This window comes from Nomascus leucogenys, chromosome 10 (genome assembly GCF_006542625.1).
Source record: "Nomascus leucogenys isolate Asia chromosome 10, Asia_NLE_v1, whole genome shotgun sequence".
In the NCBI taxonomy this organism is placed as follows: Eukaryota; Metazoa; Chordata; class Mammalia; order Primates; family Hylobatidae; genus Nomascus; species Nomascus leucogenys.
Genome location: NC_044390.1, coordinates 61,050,887 through 61,066,055, shown reverse-complemented (window position 1 = coordinate 61,066,055; position 15,169 = coordinate 61,050,887). Strand labels below are relative to the sequence as shown.

The 15,169-nt window shown below is 50.0% G+C and overlaps 1 protein-coding gene across 1 annotated transcript; it reads left to right on the top strand.

The window, feature by feature from the left end:
• The first annotated feature begins 7,251 nt into the window (after nt 1-7,251).
• LOC105740331 (complement C3) lies at nt 7,252-8,148 on the top strand. The gene is made up of 3 exons (XM_012509487.2): nt 7,252-7,480; nt 7,568-7,650; nt 7,891-8,148. The coding sequence occupies exons 1-3, from the start codon at nt 7,428-7,430 to the stop codon at nt 7,980-7,982; spliced, it is 228 nt and encodes a 75-aa protein (XP_012364941.1). The 5' UTR covers nt 7,252-7,427; the 3' UTR covers nt 7,983-8,148.
• The last annotated feature ends 7,021 nt before the right edge of the window (nt 8,149-15,169 follow it).

Genomic DNA, 15,169 nt, shown 5'->3' with positions numbered 1-15,169 from the left:
GGGAGGCAGATAATTTAGTTAAAATATCTCGGCCTGATAAGGGGACTGGGCAGGTGGGGATAACCAGGAAGGAATGCCTAAAGGAGTGTTGCCCGATTTGACACCAGAGTTGGGGAGTTTTAAGGGGTTTAGAAGCTTGGCCGTCAATACCCACAACAGTTATGGGGGCAAGGGAAGCAGGCCCTTGAGAAGAAGGTAATGTGGAGTGGGTAGCCCCCGAATCGATTAAGGGGATGGACTTACCCTCCACCGTAAGAGTTGCCCAAAACTCGGTGTCCGTGATGGTCTGGGGGTCCTCCGAGACGTTAGGGCAGCGTCAGTCTTCAGCCGCCAAGCCGAGGAGATCTGGGAAGGAGCTGGTCGGGGAGTTTCGGGTTTGAGCTCCAGGAGCTCCGGCAGTGGCGATGAGAGTCGGACAGTCTGACTTTCAGTGAGGGCCCGCACAGACCGGACACGGCTTGGAAGGAATGCCAGGCTGCGGGCATTTCTTGGCCCAGTGGCCAGGTTTTCAACATTTGGAGCAAGGTCCTGGAGCGGAGGGTTAGAGGCTGCAGTTTGGATGCCTTGAGGTTCTTGCACGTAGGTGGTGCAGCTGGGGTTTATCTTACGGCAGAGGCAAGTGTTTGTAGTTTTGAAATACGCTGCCGCCAGGCAGCCTCTTCCCTATTATTGAACACCTTGAAGGCGAGGTTGATTAAATCCTGCTGTGGGATTTGAGGGCCAGACTCTAATTTTTGAAATTTCTTTCTAATGTCAGAAGCTGACAGGATGATAAAATGCATGTTAAGAATAAGGCGGCTGCCGGGCGCAGTGGCTCATGCCTGTAATCCCAGCACTCTGGGAGGCTGAGGCAGGCAGATCACGAGGTCAGGAGATCGAGACCATCCTGGCCAAAACGGTGAAACCCTGTCTCTACTAAAAATACAAAAAATTAGCCGGGTGTGGTGGCGGGCGCCTGTAGTCACAGCTATCGGGAGGCTGAGGCAGGAGAACGGTGTGAACCCAGGAGGTGGAGCTTGCAGTGAGTGGAGATCAGGCCACTGCACTCCAGCCTGGGCGGCAGAGCAAGACTCCGTCTCAAAAAAGAAAAAAAAAAGAATAAGGCGGCCTTCTGGCCCTTCAGGGTCTAGTGCTGTATATTGCCTGAGGGTGGCAGCTAGATGGGCCATAAACTAAGCTGGATTTTCATATTTGTTCTGAGTGGCCTCTTTTAGTTTGTCGTAATTGATGACTTTATATGCAGCCTTCTGAAGACCTTGAGCTAGGCAAGAGATCATGTAGTCCCCCACCTGGCTATGCCTTGGACCCCTGCCTGGTAGGTCCATTGGGGGTCTTCACGGGGTACTTCCCTAGCACCTTTTTGGAGGCCAGGCTCAAGACACCAGTGGTCATCAGCGTAAGACTGAGCTAGGGTCCAAACTTGCTCTCGCTCCTCAGGAGAGAAAGTAGAGGTGAGGATGACATTTAAGTCATTGCAGTTAAGATTGTAGCACTGGGTTAAGTATCGGAATTCTTGTATACAGTTGGTGGGGTCAGACGGGAAAGAGCTTAGGCGCTGACTAATTTGGGAGAGGTCTGACAGGGAGAAAGGGACATGAACCTGGACTATTCCTTCGGCTCCTGCCACCTCTCAAAGGGGAAATTGCTGGGCGGGGGCAGGGGGACGGGCCACGGGGCCAAATTGTAAGCCAGATAGGGTGTGAGGAGGGGTGGTGATGGGAGCGGCATAAGGGGGTGGGTTGTGGGTAGAAGAAGGATCAGGTTCTGAGGGGGAATTAGAACGAGTTTGGGTAGGTGACGGGGAGAAATATCAGAGGGATTAACGGAAAAAGAGGAATCGGCATTGCCGATGGAAGAAGGAGGGGTAGACGGAAGGGAGATAAGGAAAACTTGGGACGGGTCACATTGGGAGCAGATGCTAGGGAGAGATCATAGTGTAAAAAATGCCTGGACATAGGGCACCTGAGGCCGTTAGACCATTTTGTGACAGAAATTATCTAAGTCCCGCAAAATAGAAAAATCGAAAGTGCCGTTTTCTGGCCACTGAGGGCCATTGTCTAATTTACATTGGGGCCAGGCATGTTACAGAAAAAAAATAAATAAACGTTTAGGCTTTAGATTGGATGAAAGCTGAAGAGATTTGAGATTTTTGAGGACAAAAGCCAGAGGGGAAGAAGGAGGGATGGAGGGCGGGAGGTTGCCCATGACAGAACAGGGAAGATTGGATGGGAAAGAAAGAGACAAAGAATAGAGCAACCACTAGGATCTTCAGTGGGCGTCCCCAGTAGAAGTCCTGGGTTGTATGGCTGTGACCAACGTTGGATTTCAGAAACACAGATAAAAGGAGGTACCTTGTCTGAAAGAAAGAGAGAGAGAGACAAAGAGAGACTGAGGCAGCTTAATCGATCTGTAGGCAGGATCATTTTGCAGGGATGGGTCTGAAGTCCCAAGGTCGAAGGGAGTCTCTTCGAGGAAGACTGCAGGGGAATAGGGGTAGGTCTCCCAGAGAAGATCCCCTATCCCGGGCTTTCGGCACCAAATGTTCTGCGCGCGTCTAACTGAAGAGGCACCCTGAACAGGCTAAGTGTGAGCAACAAGACTGTTTATTTACTTGGGTGCAAGCGGGCTGAGTCCAAAAAGAGAGTCAGTGAAGGGTGGTTGGAGTGGAACTGGTTTTATAGGTTTGGGGTAGGGTAGTGGAAAGTTACAGTTAGGGGCAGTTTTTTCGGGCAGGGGAAGAATGTCACAGGGATGTGAACACCTGGTGAAGGGGAACACTCACCCCCAGCCCAGGCAGAGCTAACCAGAACCAGTGGAGGCCAGGCATGGTGGCTCAGACCTGTAATCCTGGCACTTTGGGAGGCCGAGGTGGGCGGATTACGTGAGGTCAGGAGTTTGAGACCAGCCTGGCCAACATGGTGAAACCTCGTCTCTACTAAAAATATAAAAATTAGCCGGTTGTGATGGCCTGCACCTGTAACCTCAGCTACTCGGGGGGCTAAGGCAGGAGAATCGCTTGAACCCAAGATTGTGCCACTGCACTCTAGCCTAGGCAACAGAGTGAGACTCCAAAAAAAAAGAAAAAACAAACAAAAAAAAAACAGAACCAGTGGAGATTCCTGAGACCCTGGGACAGTAAATAGATACTAATGTTCTAGAACCTTCCAAATTAAGTGTCACTTGCTTCCCTGAGCCAGGCTTTAATTTGATTCTACTGAGTCTTTGCCCTCTAAAACATCAACTTAAAAGCATCAGCTGAAGCCTCACTGCTCCTCAGCTGCCTGACATGGGGCAAGTTGTTTAGCCTCTTGGGGCCTGAATCTCCTCATCTCTGCAATGGGTGCTAATTACTTCAGCATAGCTGCAAGATGACCTCTTCCTCTTCCTCTTCTTCTTCTTCCTCCTCCTCCTCCTCCTTCTTCTTCTTCTTCCCCTTCCCCTTCCTCCTCCTCCTCCGCTGCTGCTGCTGCTGCTGCTGCTGCTGCTGCTGCTGCTGCTGCTGCTGCTGCTGCTTCTTCTTCTTCTTCTTCTTCTTCTTCTTCTTCTTCTTCTTCTTCTTCTTCTTCTTCTTCTTCTTCTTCTCCTTCTCCTCCTCCTCCTCCTCCTCCTCCTCCTTCTTCTTCCTCTTTCTTCTCCTTCTTCTTCTTTTGAGGTAGGGTTACCTGCGCTGGAGTGCAGTGGTATAATCACAGCTCACTGCAGCCTCAACCTCCTGGGCTGAAGCAATCCTCCCACCTCAGCATCCTGAGTAGCTGGGACTACGGGTCTGCACTACCACACCTGGTTTTTTGTTTGTTTGTTCGTTCATTTTGTAGGGACAGAGTCTCACTATGTTGCCTGGGCTGGTCTCGAACTCCTGGCCTCAAACAATCCTCCCGCCTCAGGTTCCTAAAATGCTAGGATTACAGGCATGAGCCACCACTCCTGGCCCAGCTGCAAGACTTCTATCAGGGGACATAGAGCACAGTGAACAGTGTCTGGCACCTAGTAGGTGCTCGACAAATGCCCAAGGAATAAATAACTAGATCCTACTCCTCCCTTTGCTTCTAACATCCTTGGTTTCAGCTCTCTACAAAGGCAGGATCTAGGAAATGGGCACACATTAAGCTCCAATTCATGGGAGACTATGAGATTTCAGTAGAAAATGCCCTTCATAAGTAAGTTTGCAGTAAATGTCCACTCCATACAGGAAGGGATTTTGTCTATCATGTTCACTGCTGTGTCCCCAGCATGCTAAGTAGGGGCCAGGCTGAAAGTAAATGCTTGATGAATCTGCCGGATAAATGTATATTATCTGCTGGATGTGGTGGCTCATGCCTGTAATCCCAGTACTTTGGGAGGCTGAAGTGGGTGGATCATGAGGTCAGTTTGAGACCAGCCTGGCCAACATGGTGAAACCCCGTCTCTACTAAAAATACAAAAAATTAGCCGGATGTGGTGGTGCACGCCTGTAATCCCAGATACTCAGGATGCTGAGGCGGGAGAATGGCTTGAACCTGAGAGGCAAAGGTTGCAGTGAACCAAGATCGCACCACTGCACTACAGCCTGGGCAACAGAGTGAGATCTGTCTTTAAAAAAAAAAAAAAAAGTATATTATCATTTGATGGGGGGATCAGGGACCCTTCAATAGGCAAAATTTCCCAAGCTGGCTGAATTGACATCACTGTAGGGTGCAGATTCAAACAGACTCATCATTAAGTGCAACTGCTTCTTAGAGGCAGACACCACAAAGCCATCTCAACATTCTCTTTAATAAGCCTGCTAAACAGTGAGAATTATTTGAGGACAGAGAAAGCCTTTTTCCAGGAATGCTTCAAGCATGATGTGTTTCCTTCCCTGGTTTAATATGTATAATTTGCCTTCTGGAAAAGGAACCCAGAGACTCTGCCATGACTTGGGAAACAATAGACAATGGTCACAATTTACCAAGCATAACTGTCTCCTGCAAGGATGAAGAAATCCATGTAGTGCAAAGACTTGAAGCCCAAGAAGAGGACTTTGACCCATGGATTTCTCAGGAGGTTTCGTTATGGTGGATCCTGGGGTCAGATGGTCAAATGCCACATGCTGCTCACTCCCAGAATTGGGAAATAGGGAAAAAATGCCAGCACCGCCCCTGTTTGTGCAGCTGCCCTGTTTTGCCAATTTCACAAGGGCAAAAGTAGGGAAAATCCATGCAGGCTAGGGTAGAAAGTCGTTTGCTCTCCTCCTGCCAGCCAATGCCAACCAAGCCCTGAGTTCAGTGTCCTGGGTGTGCAAAGCTCCTTGCTGGGGGAGGGGAGGGCTTTAGGATATGATCTTCATGGCCAGGCACAGTGGCTCATGCCTGTAATCCCAGCACTTTGGGAGGTCGAAGCGGGTGGATCACTCGAGGTCAGGAGTTCAAGACCAGCCTGGCCAACATGGTGAAACCCTGTCTCTATTAAAAATACAAAAATTAGTATTTTTGTACTAAGTACAAAATGAGCTTGCTGGCCCATGTGTGTAATCCCTGCTACTTGGGAGGCTGGGGCATGAGAATTGCTTGAATCTGGGAGGCAGAGGTTACAGTGAGCTGACATTTTGCCATTGCACTCCAGCCTGGGTGACAGAGCCAGACTCTGTCTCAGAAAAAAAGGGGGGGTGGATAAGACCCTCATGGCTCATTGGACAGGCAATTCTCCTACCACTCTGGCTCCCAAGGAAGCGGCTGGGGCACTTCTCAAGCGTATCTTGGAGGCTTGGTTGGGAAGTAAGAAACACCCCTAACCCCGCCCCATTGGATTTATAGGGATTCTTGCCCCACACCTGTTTAGATATTAACTCAGCCATGACAAGTCAAGGCAAACAGGCCAGGGCCAGGGCAGACTAGAGGACAGACAAGAAGACAGACATCTGCAGCCTGGGGCTGTCTATCACCCTCCCACCTGCCATGGACATGCCCTGGCCCCTAGGGTGGATTCTGCTTCTTTTGGGAAGCCCCCTCATCCATGCTGAGCCTCTGTGAGTCTGGGGAATGGAGGGGGATCAGCTGGCTTCCTGCACATCTGATGTCTGTGTGATTCCAGCTTATGACTCCTGTTCAGTGTCACTTTCCCTACTCAAGTCCATTAATGCCCCTGTGTTTGTCTACTGGCAGGTACATCCTGGTGACCCCCCGAGTTCTGAGGGTTGGCAGTCCAGAGAGCATTCACATTCAGGCCCACTCGGACTCCAGACAGCCCCTCACAAGGACCCTCAAGGTGAACCTCACAGTGTGGGACTTCCCCATGAGGAAGACAGTGTTGGCAAGGAGCCAGCTCATTCTCTCGCCAGGAAACAACTTTATGGACCAGGCACCTGTGACGGTGGGTGACAGGCTGGAATGCATGACCACAAAGGGAGGCTACGGGTCAGCAATAAAAGTAGAAAGGGGGAGACTTTGTGTCCAGAGAGTACATGCAGGGCCCAAAGTACTTACCACTCCTCTAATATCTGTGCATTTAGAAGCCAAAAGTCCCAAAGCCTGGGCTCCAGGAAGCCTCCACTAGTCCATTTGATGCCTCTCCAAGAGCTATAAAAGGTGCCTTCTGTTGGTAGCTTGGGAAGATGAGCATGGACTGGATTTCGTCCTTCCTTTGGCTGGGTGCTCTTGTGCAGTGAGCAATGAGCAACCTACACAACTGCACATGTCAACCTAGCTCCCAAAGGCAGAGTCAGAAGACCCTCAGTCAATTGCTCCTCCCAGGATCTGTCCCAGGGCTTTACCCCCAGCCAGGGAGACCTCAGCAGAGCCTGAGAAGTATGGATATATATCTCTCTCAGGTTCCCGAGAGCCTGGTGTACCCTCCAAAACCAGGGCAGCAATATGTCATCATCCGGGCAACTTGGGCACCCACCTCGGGCTCCTCATTCATGGAGAAGATGGTGCTGGTGGCTCTTCATGCTGGCTACATCTTTATCCAGACGGAGAAGACCATCTACACCCCTGAGCACTTGGGTACAGCCCCAAGGCACTTGGCTCAGGGCAATCACTGGCTCTCATCCCCAGTCTCTCCCAATGTCTGAGATACTCCCATCCCCTAAAATCTTCTCCACCTCCCAAGATCTCTCTCTATGCATAAGTGCTCACCCCCCACTGCCCAAGATCCAAACTGTCTCTCTCTCTCTCTCTCTCTCTCTCTTTCCCTTCCTCTACCCAATACTCAGAGTCCTCCTTCTCCCCTAGTTCACTACCGGGTGTTCACTGTGAACCACAAGATGGACCCTGTGACCAGGACATTCACTCTGGACATCAAGGTGGTCTTTCCTAATGGGGGTGGGGGGGTGGATCCTGGACACTGGGGTTACACGGTGTGCCAAAGTCCCGGGGGCATGAACCACCAGGGCCCTCCCAGAGGGCAGTCACCAGCCCCACCCCCTATCCCCGCAGAACCCAAAGGGAATCACTGTGATTAGCCAGAGTCTGATGGCCAAGGACGGCTTCTTTTTCAGCTCCTTTCACCTCCCAGAGCTTGTCAGGTGCCCTTGTCAGGTCTGGGAGCCCGAGGGGTGGCAAGGGAGGCTGTCATTCTCTGTCTCCATCTCTCTTAACTTTCTGTGCCTTAGTTTAGGGACCTGGACCATCGAAGCCAGCTACCAAAGTACACCCAAGCAGAAGTTCAAGGCTGCCTTTGATGTGAAGGAATATGGTGAGAAAGGTGTGGGTGGGGTGAGCAAGATGAAATACGCCAGGGACAGGACTTGGAATGGAAAGGAAGTCTCAAGGGGAACCTCCGCTGTAAACCAGGGCCTGAGCTGGATGCTAAGTGCTGGGTGCTGGTGTTCCAGCCCTTGGGGCTTGGCAGAGCCACCAAGGAAGGAGCAGGACTGGGAGGGGATGAGGGAGCAGGTACAATACTGAGGGTGCCCATGGCTTTTTTTTCTCCCAGTCCTCCCAGCTTTTGAGGTCCAGCTGGTCCCAAATAAGACTTTCTTCTACCTCAAGGATGAGGCTCTGGGCGTTGACATCCAGGCTCGGTGAGCCCCTTTCCTCCCAGCCCTGCCAGAAGACCAGGGACACAAAGATTGAGTACAGAGAAAGAAGCGCCAGGTGCTATGGCTCACGTCTGTAATCCCAGTGCTTTGGGAGACCAAGACAGGAGGATGACTTGAGGCCAGGAGTTCAAGACCAGCCTGGACAACATGGCAAAACCCCTTCTCTACCAAAAAAAAAAAAAAAATTAACCAGGCTGGCTGGGCATGGTGGCTCACACCTGTAATCCCAGCACTTTGGGAGGTTGAGGTGGGTGGATCACCTGAGGTCAGGAGTTCAAGAACAGCCTGGCCAACATGGCAAAACCCTGTCTCTACTAAAACTACAAAAATAGCCAGGCATGGTGGTGCATGCCTGTAGTCCCAGGGACTACTGAGGTGGGAGAATCCCTTGAACCCAGGAGGCGGAGGTTGCAGTGAGCCGAGATTGCATCACTGAACTCTAGCCTGGGTGCCAGAGTGAGACTCTGTCTCAAAAAAAAAAATTAGCCGGGAGTTGTGGCACATGCCTGTTGTCCCAGTTACTAGAGAGGCTGAGGTGGGATGATCGCTTGAACCCAGGAGGTAGAGGTTGCAGTGAGCCAAGATTGTGCCACTGCACTCCAGCCTGGGTGACAGAGTGAGACCCTGTCTCAAAAAAAAAGAAAGAGAGAAGCAAGCCACTTCTGTAGCATTTAGGGTGGCAGACGTACTCTTCTCCCACCCATGAGATATTCTGGGCTACCTATGTTGTCCTGTGAGGACGTACAGACCACGTCTGCCACCTGTGAGGTTGTATAAACCATTTCTTCAAGTCTATTTAGTTGTACAGGCCACCTTGTCTACCCAATGGTGTTGTACTGAGTCCCATCTCATCTGCCACTTCACAGTTTAGACCATCTCTGAAAGTCTATGAGGTGGTACAGGTTATCTTTGCCATCATGAGATTGACCAGACCATCTCTGCAGCTCTATGTGATGGTAAATGACACATTTGCTGCCTTGTGTTTTACAGACCATCTGCATTGCTCTATGAGGTTGTGCAGGCAATGCTGTCCACCTGAGTTTGTACGGGCTATGTCTGCCACTTCTGGACATTATATTAATCATTCCTGCAGCTCTAACATGCTACATAGGCTACCTAGTTTCCCTGGTGAGGCTGCACAGGCCACTTCATAGGTTGCCCAGACTTCTTTGTGGCTTTAAGTCCACCTCTACCATCTTGGGAGATTGCCTAGACCACATCTGCAACCCATCGAGGCTTTATGGGATATAGTTGTCACCTCCCAGAGTTGTGTGGGTCATCAATGAAACCATCTAAGTTTCCAAGGGCCACCTCTGCCCCTCCCAATTTTGCACAGCTGTGTCTGAAGCAACATGAGGTATGTGGGTGCTTCAGAGACAGTGGAATTATCCTCCATCCCCCAGGTATATATTTAACAAGCCAGTGGACGGACATGCTCTGGTCATCTTCGGGGTGAAATTGGACTCCCGCCGGATCCCTATCCAAAGCTCCCTGCAGAGGGTGGAGGTGACTAAATCCCAGCTCCTCCCCAACCTCCAATCCACTCCACTCTCTAACGCTCCCCAAGAAACCATATCTTCTTCCTCTATCTTACCCTAAGAACAGATCTCTGAAGGCCTGGGCCACGTCTCTCTCCAGAAGGACACATTGATGGCCACATTCCATGGCCCAGAAGAGGACTTCATTGGAGGCTCAATCTTTGTCAATGTCACCGTGTTCTCCTCAGGTGCCACCCTCACCCAGGCCCCTGACTGAGGTCAGGACATAGTGTTCTTGCCCAATGCAGACACTCCACCTATGTGACCTTGGGCCACCTCCCAACCTCAGTTTCCTCATTAGAGAAATGGGTGGAAGGAGCTGAAATCGTGTTATTGTCTTTCTCTGCCTTCACCAAGATGGGCCTCTCATACTAGTCCTGCCACTCACTTAAGAAATTGAACTCCCTCACAAACTCTATGTTCCCACTGTCTCTACAGGGGGTGAGATGGTGCAAGCCGAGACCTCAGGGGTGAAGATCGTCCAGAGCCCATACAACATCAAGTTCACCAGGACACCCCAGTATTTCATTTTTTTTTTTTTTTTTTTTTTTTTTTTTTTTTTTTTTTTTTTTTTTTTAGACGAGTTCCTCTTCGCCAGGCGAGTGCAGTGGCCTCTCCCACTGCAGCTCCGCCCCGGTCACGCCATTCCCCCTCGCCTCCCATACTGGACCGCCCCGCCACCCCCCTTTTTTTTTTTGTCGGGTTCCCTGCTCATCCCCCCCCCCCCCCCCCCTGCGCCCCCCCCCCCCCCCCCAGTATTTCAAGCCAGGAATGCCCTTCCACTTTCGGGTCAGAGTCTGGACTCACTACACCCAGGGACTCAGGGCCCCCTCCCCAAAACAGACTTCCCACAAAGAGACAAAAACCCACACTGGACTCACCTGCATCCAACTCATCTGAAGGTTGAGTCCACCATGTTCCCCAGACTAATCCCAGAGTCCCTCCAAACCTTAACCCCAAAGCACAGTGATGGCTCCAGAATTTCTCTATGGGGACTTAGAGGCCACAATCAGGCTGGAAGGTGGTGTTTGAGGTTTATCTAGAGGCTGCATTTGCACAGCAAACATGGTCTTTTCACATATATTAATTTGGATGGGCATTAGGAAAGTCAGGGATATCCTTTGGCACCAATCCTACTCCAAGTCTCCTATAGGCTCTCATGTGTCCTCCTTCCCTCTCCACTCTCAGTCTTCCCACTCACCATCAGCTCTGCAACACCCAGGGTAACCACATGTGGTTGTACACTGCAAAGCTCTAGGAGGTGCCATTGATAAAAACTCTAATATGAATGGTGCCCCTGGTGTTATTTAGTGCACCATGTATAAAGTTGTACAAAGCAGTCCTATTCAGATCATATTCCAGTCTCACCTCTCACACCAGGCCACTGCAGGCTTTTCCTTCACCTTACCCCAGATTCCACCCCAGGTCTTCGTCTCAAATCCTGATGGGTCCCCAGCTTCCAGAGTCCTTGTCCACTCCCAAGACCACAAAGTATACACCTCAGCTGAGGGGTTGGCCACTCTGACCATCAACACAGATGCAAATCTGGACAAGCTCCCCATCGAGGTACTAACTTGACAAGGCAAGGAGGGTGGGATTGGAGCTGTGTGAGTTGGAAGGGTTGGGGTTTACTTGCCCATCATCCTCCCTAGGTGAAAACTGAGGAATCTCTTCAGCCAGAGGAGCAAGCTTCAGCCAAGATGACAGCTTGGCCTTACTTGACTCAGGATGGGTCAGGAAACTTCCTGCACATTGAAGTAAAGACATTGGGCACAGAGGTTGGCAGCAGCATCCAGCTGAGCCTCAACACAAGGCATCAGGACCCTAAAACTGCGGACCAGATTACTCACTTCACCATCCTGGTGAGGGGCTAGGACCAGGGTCTGAGTCAAGGAATTCTTTCCTTGGAAAAACCTTGGCTTGCTGGGTTGGAGAAACTATGAAAAAATATGTGAAGGTGGCAACCATCTTGAGTGGGCTCAGATCTAGAGGCTGAAGAAAAGAGACTATGAGCCTCCATTGTGGGGTAGGACAGATTCAGAGAAAGACTGGCCCTCCTTTCTCATCCTTGACCTCCCTTGTCTCCAAGGTCCTGAGTAAGGGCCAGATCGTGAGTGCCAAACATCAGTCAAAAAGCCAGGGGAGTGTCTACACGTCAGCCATTATTGATGTGACTTCAGCAATGCTGCCCTCCTTCCGCATTCTGGCCTTTTATTTACTTCCCAGAGGAGTAAGCCAGGACCCTGAGTTGGTGGCTGATTCCATATGGATTGATGTGAATGACAGATGCATGGGGATGGTAAGCCAAACTCCTTGTAGTTGTGCATCACCATCATAAAGCCCCAGAAAAGGGCTGTACAAGTTTAGGCATTCCCAAACTGGAAGCCAGGGAAGAGAAGGAGAATATGTGACCTTAAGAGCTCAACACAAGGTGTGGCAATGATGCAAGTAAATAAATATACGGAGTTGGGATTAGCCTAGTGGAGTTCCCAGATGCTCCACCAGAGCAGTAGGGAACATAAACCTGAAAGTGTAGTTGTGTGGTCTATGATTCCCTTTTTCTGACATCTCTCTTTTTCTTGGCTCAGCTGAAAGTTGGCTTGAAGAATGATAGATTCTTCCAGTCTTTGGAGCCCAATAGCCAAGTTGAACTGAAGGTGACAGGTGATGCAGAAGCCACAGTGGGGCTGGTGTCTGTGGACAAGGCTGTTTATGTTTTGAACAGCAAACACAAGCTCACTCAGAAGAAGGTAAGAGCATGTGGGCTTTGGGCCAAGATGTTGCCAGGATATTCTAGCTGGAGCCTCAGCTTTTTCAGCCATAAAGAGGACAACATCAGTGTAAGGATTCAAGGAGATGGTGCAAAGTCGAATGACTGAAAGGTGATAAGAGCTCAAAAAATGGGAGATAGTATGAGAATTATGATTTGAGCCTGCAATTCCAGTACACCATTTCTCCTTTCATGGAGGAGTCATATAGGTCCCAAATCCCAGTTCCTGTCTTGACCTCTAGGTCTGGAATGTGGTGGAGGAACATGACATTGGCTGCACAGCAGGAAGTGGGAAAGACAGATTTGCTGTGTTCAAGGATGCTGGATTGGACCTGAAAATCAGCACAGGAATGGATAGCCTGGCAAGCTCAGGTACAGGCTTGGGGGGTTGGGGCAAGAGGAGGGCAGAAAAGGGTGCAGTGCTGCCTACTTGGGTTTAGTGTCAAAGAGATATGGGCTGTAATCCACATCCTGTCACTTACCATGGGCCAGTCACATTTCTCTCTGAGTCTTGATTTCTTGGTCCACAAAATAGAGATAATAATAGAAGTAACTCACAGTGTGTTGGTTAAGACAGGGTTAGCCATGTGTATCAAAGATACAAATAACAGTAGGTCAAACAGGTAGTTTATTTCTCATTCAGTAACACTACAAATGTCATCCTGGGACTCAGACTCCTTCTAGGAGTCCATCCATGTCAGGCAGCAAGATGAAGGGAGGTGGAAAGGGGAGGACACTTCTTCCACATCTCATTGGCCAGAATACAGTCACATGGCCCCACCTAAGTGCAAGAGAGGCTGGGAAATGTAGTCTTTATTCTGAGTGATCTATACAATATGGAGGCTTAGTTGTCACAGATGAGGGATGGTAATGGATTTGGAGACAACTAAGAGTGTATTCTCTCAGCTATAAATTGTAATACTAATAACAGTTCTTATTTATTACGTGCCAGGCCCCATGCTAAGTACTTGTATATGCATGATCTCATTGATAGAACTATGATTATGCCCATTTTACGTCACTGGGGAAATTAACACCCAGAGAGGTTAAGTGACTTGTTGAAAATCGCCCAGGTTTTAAGTGACAAGTCTTGAATATAGGAGGCTGTCAGATGAAATGAAGTGATGCATATAAAGCGCTGGACATACAGCAAACAGCCAATAAACATCATCAAGGATATTGATAATGATCTTGGCAGTTGTTCTATCATCATTCTCTCTGACCCCCAGACTGGCCCTGCCCCCAGGACCCTCCTCCCAGCCGCCGTCACCGCTCCCTGAAGAGGCTGGAGACAAAGAGGAATGCAGGTCAGTGTTAAAGCTGTATGTCTCCCTCCATCTCCCCAACTTACGGTATCCATCAGGGCTTAGAACAGGACACCAAAACCACTCTATGTATTTCTAGCAGGGAGGGATCTAATAGGGGGAGTTTGGTGCTTATGAAATCATTAGATGGGCTTTTGGGGTGGAAGTTGGAAGGCTGCTTGCTGGGACTCAAGATCACCCACTTCAGTCTTGCAATCCATGAAGTATCAGGAAACTGCTGCCAATATCTCTCAAAGTGCTGGTAGGTTGATAATCAAACATAAAATCATGCCCATTACAAAAACACACATAGACTGGAGCCCACCCTTCAGCTACCACTGCTGCAGGAAAAATGGTTTCTGCTTCTCTTCTATCTCCCAGATCTCTCATAAAACCATCTCAGTGGCTGCATCTAATCCCATTCAGAATCCTAGTGCAAGGGAGTCTGGGAAAGTAGTTTTCGGATGTCTAGCCTCTGGGGTTCAGGATGGAATGTAGACAAAAGGAGAGATAGGTCTTGAGTGTCATTGGACAATATCTGACTAAACTGCCATCCTGAAGGCTAGAATGTGGACCAGAAGAAAAGGCTTTGAGCCCAGAGTCAGAGGAAGATGGGAGGCAGCATGTGGTGTTAGAAGCATGGATTCTGAGGCTGGCATGGTGGCTCATGCCTGTAAACCCAGCACTTTGGGAGGCTAAGGTGGGTGGATCACTTGAGGTCAGGAGTTCAAGACCAGCCTGGCCAACATGGTGAAACCTTGTCTCTACTAAAAATACAAACATTAGCCGGCTGTGGTGGTGGGCACTTGTAATCCCAGCTACATGAGAGGCTGAGGCATGAGAATCGCTTGAACCTGAGAGGGAGAGGTTGCAGTGAGCTGAGATTGCGCCACTGCACTCCAGCCTGGGTGACAGCATGAGACTCCATCTCAAAAAAAAAAAAAGCAGTATGGATTCTGGTCCCACCTCTGCCACTTGGGAGCCTTGACTCTAGGCAAATGAATTCACGTCTCTGTGGCTCAGCTTCCTTGTCAGAATCTCACCATGTGAGTTCAATATGAGCCTGCAGAAAGGGCACAGATAAGGCACTAGGCATAGAATCTACCGCAGAGTAATCGCTAAATAGTGGCAAGGTGTGCATAGCATCAAGGTGAATGGGTCCCAGCTTCTTAGGTCCTGCCCAAACCTCCTCTTTCCCTCTGACTCTGGCCCACAGTGAACAAGTTTAAGACAGAGCTGGAGCAAAAGTGCTGTGAGGCTGGGCTCCGGGAGAGCCCAGTGGGGCTGTCCTGTGAGGAGAGGATCTGGCATGTCCGCCATGGTCCAGCGTGTGTGGCTGCTTTCCTGGACTGCTGCCATCTGTCTGACACCCTGACTCAGGAGGCTCGAGAGTATCAACTGCGTCTGGGGACAAGTGAGGGGGCCATGGCAGGAGATGCAGGGCGGGGGGCTTCATGGAGGGATATAGAGTGACATGGGACAGGTTAAGGGGTGATATGGGCCATGGAGGGTTGGAGAGGAGGACTCCACAAGGAGTCTGGTGGAACATGGAAGAAACATG

What these genes read in the sequence shown, in the direction of transcription:
- LOC105740331 (XM_012509487.2), top strand. Translation starts at nt 7,428, where the DNA reads ATGGCCAAGGACGGCTTCTTTTTCAGCTCCTTTCACCTCCCAGAGCTT. An exon ending in CACCTCCCAGAGCTTGTCAG is followed by an intron (nt 7,481 to 7,567) that starts GTGCCCTTGTCA and finishes TCTGTGCCTTAG; the next exon opens with TTTAGGGACCTGGACCATCG. An exon ending in CTTTGATGTGAAGGAATATG is followed by an intron (nt 7,651 to 7,890) that starts GTGAGAAAGGTG and finishes TTTTTCTCCCAG; the next exon opens with TCCTCCCAGCTTTTGAGGTC.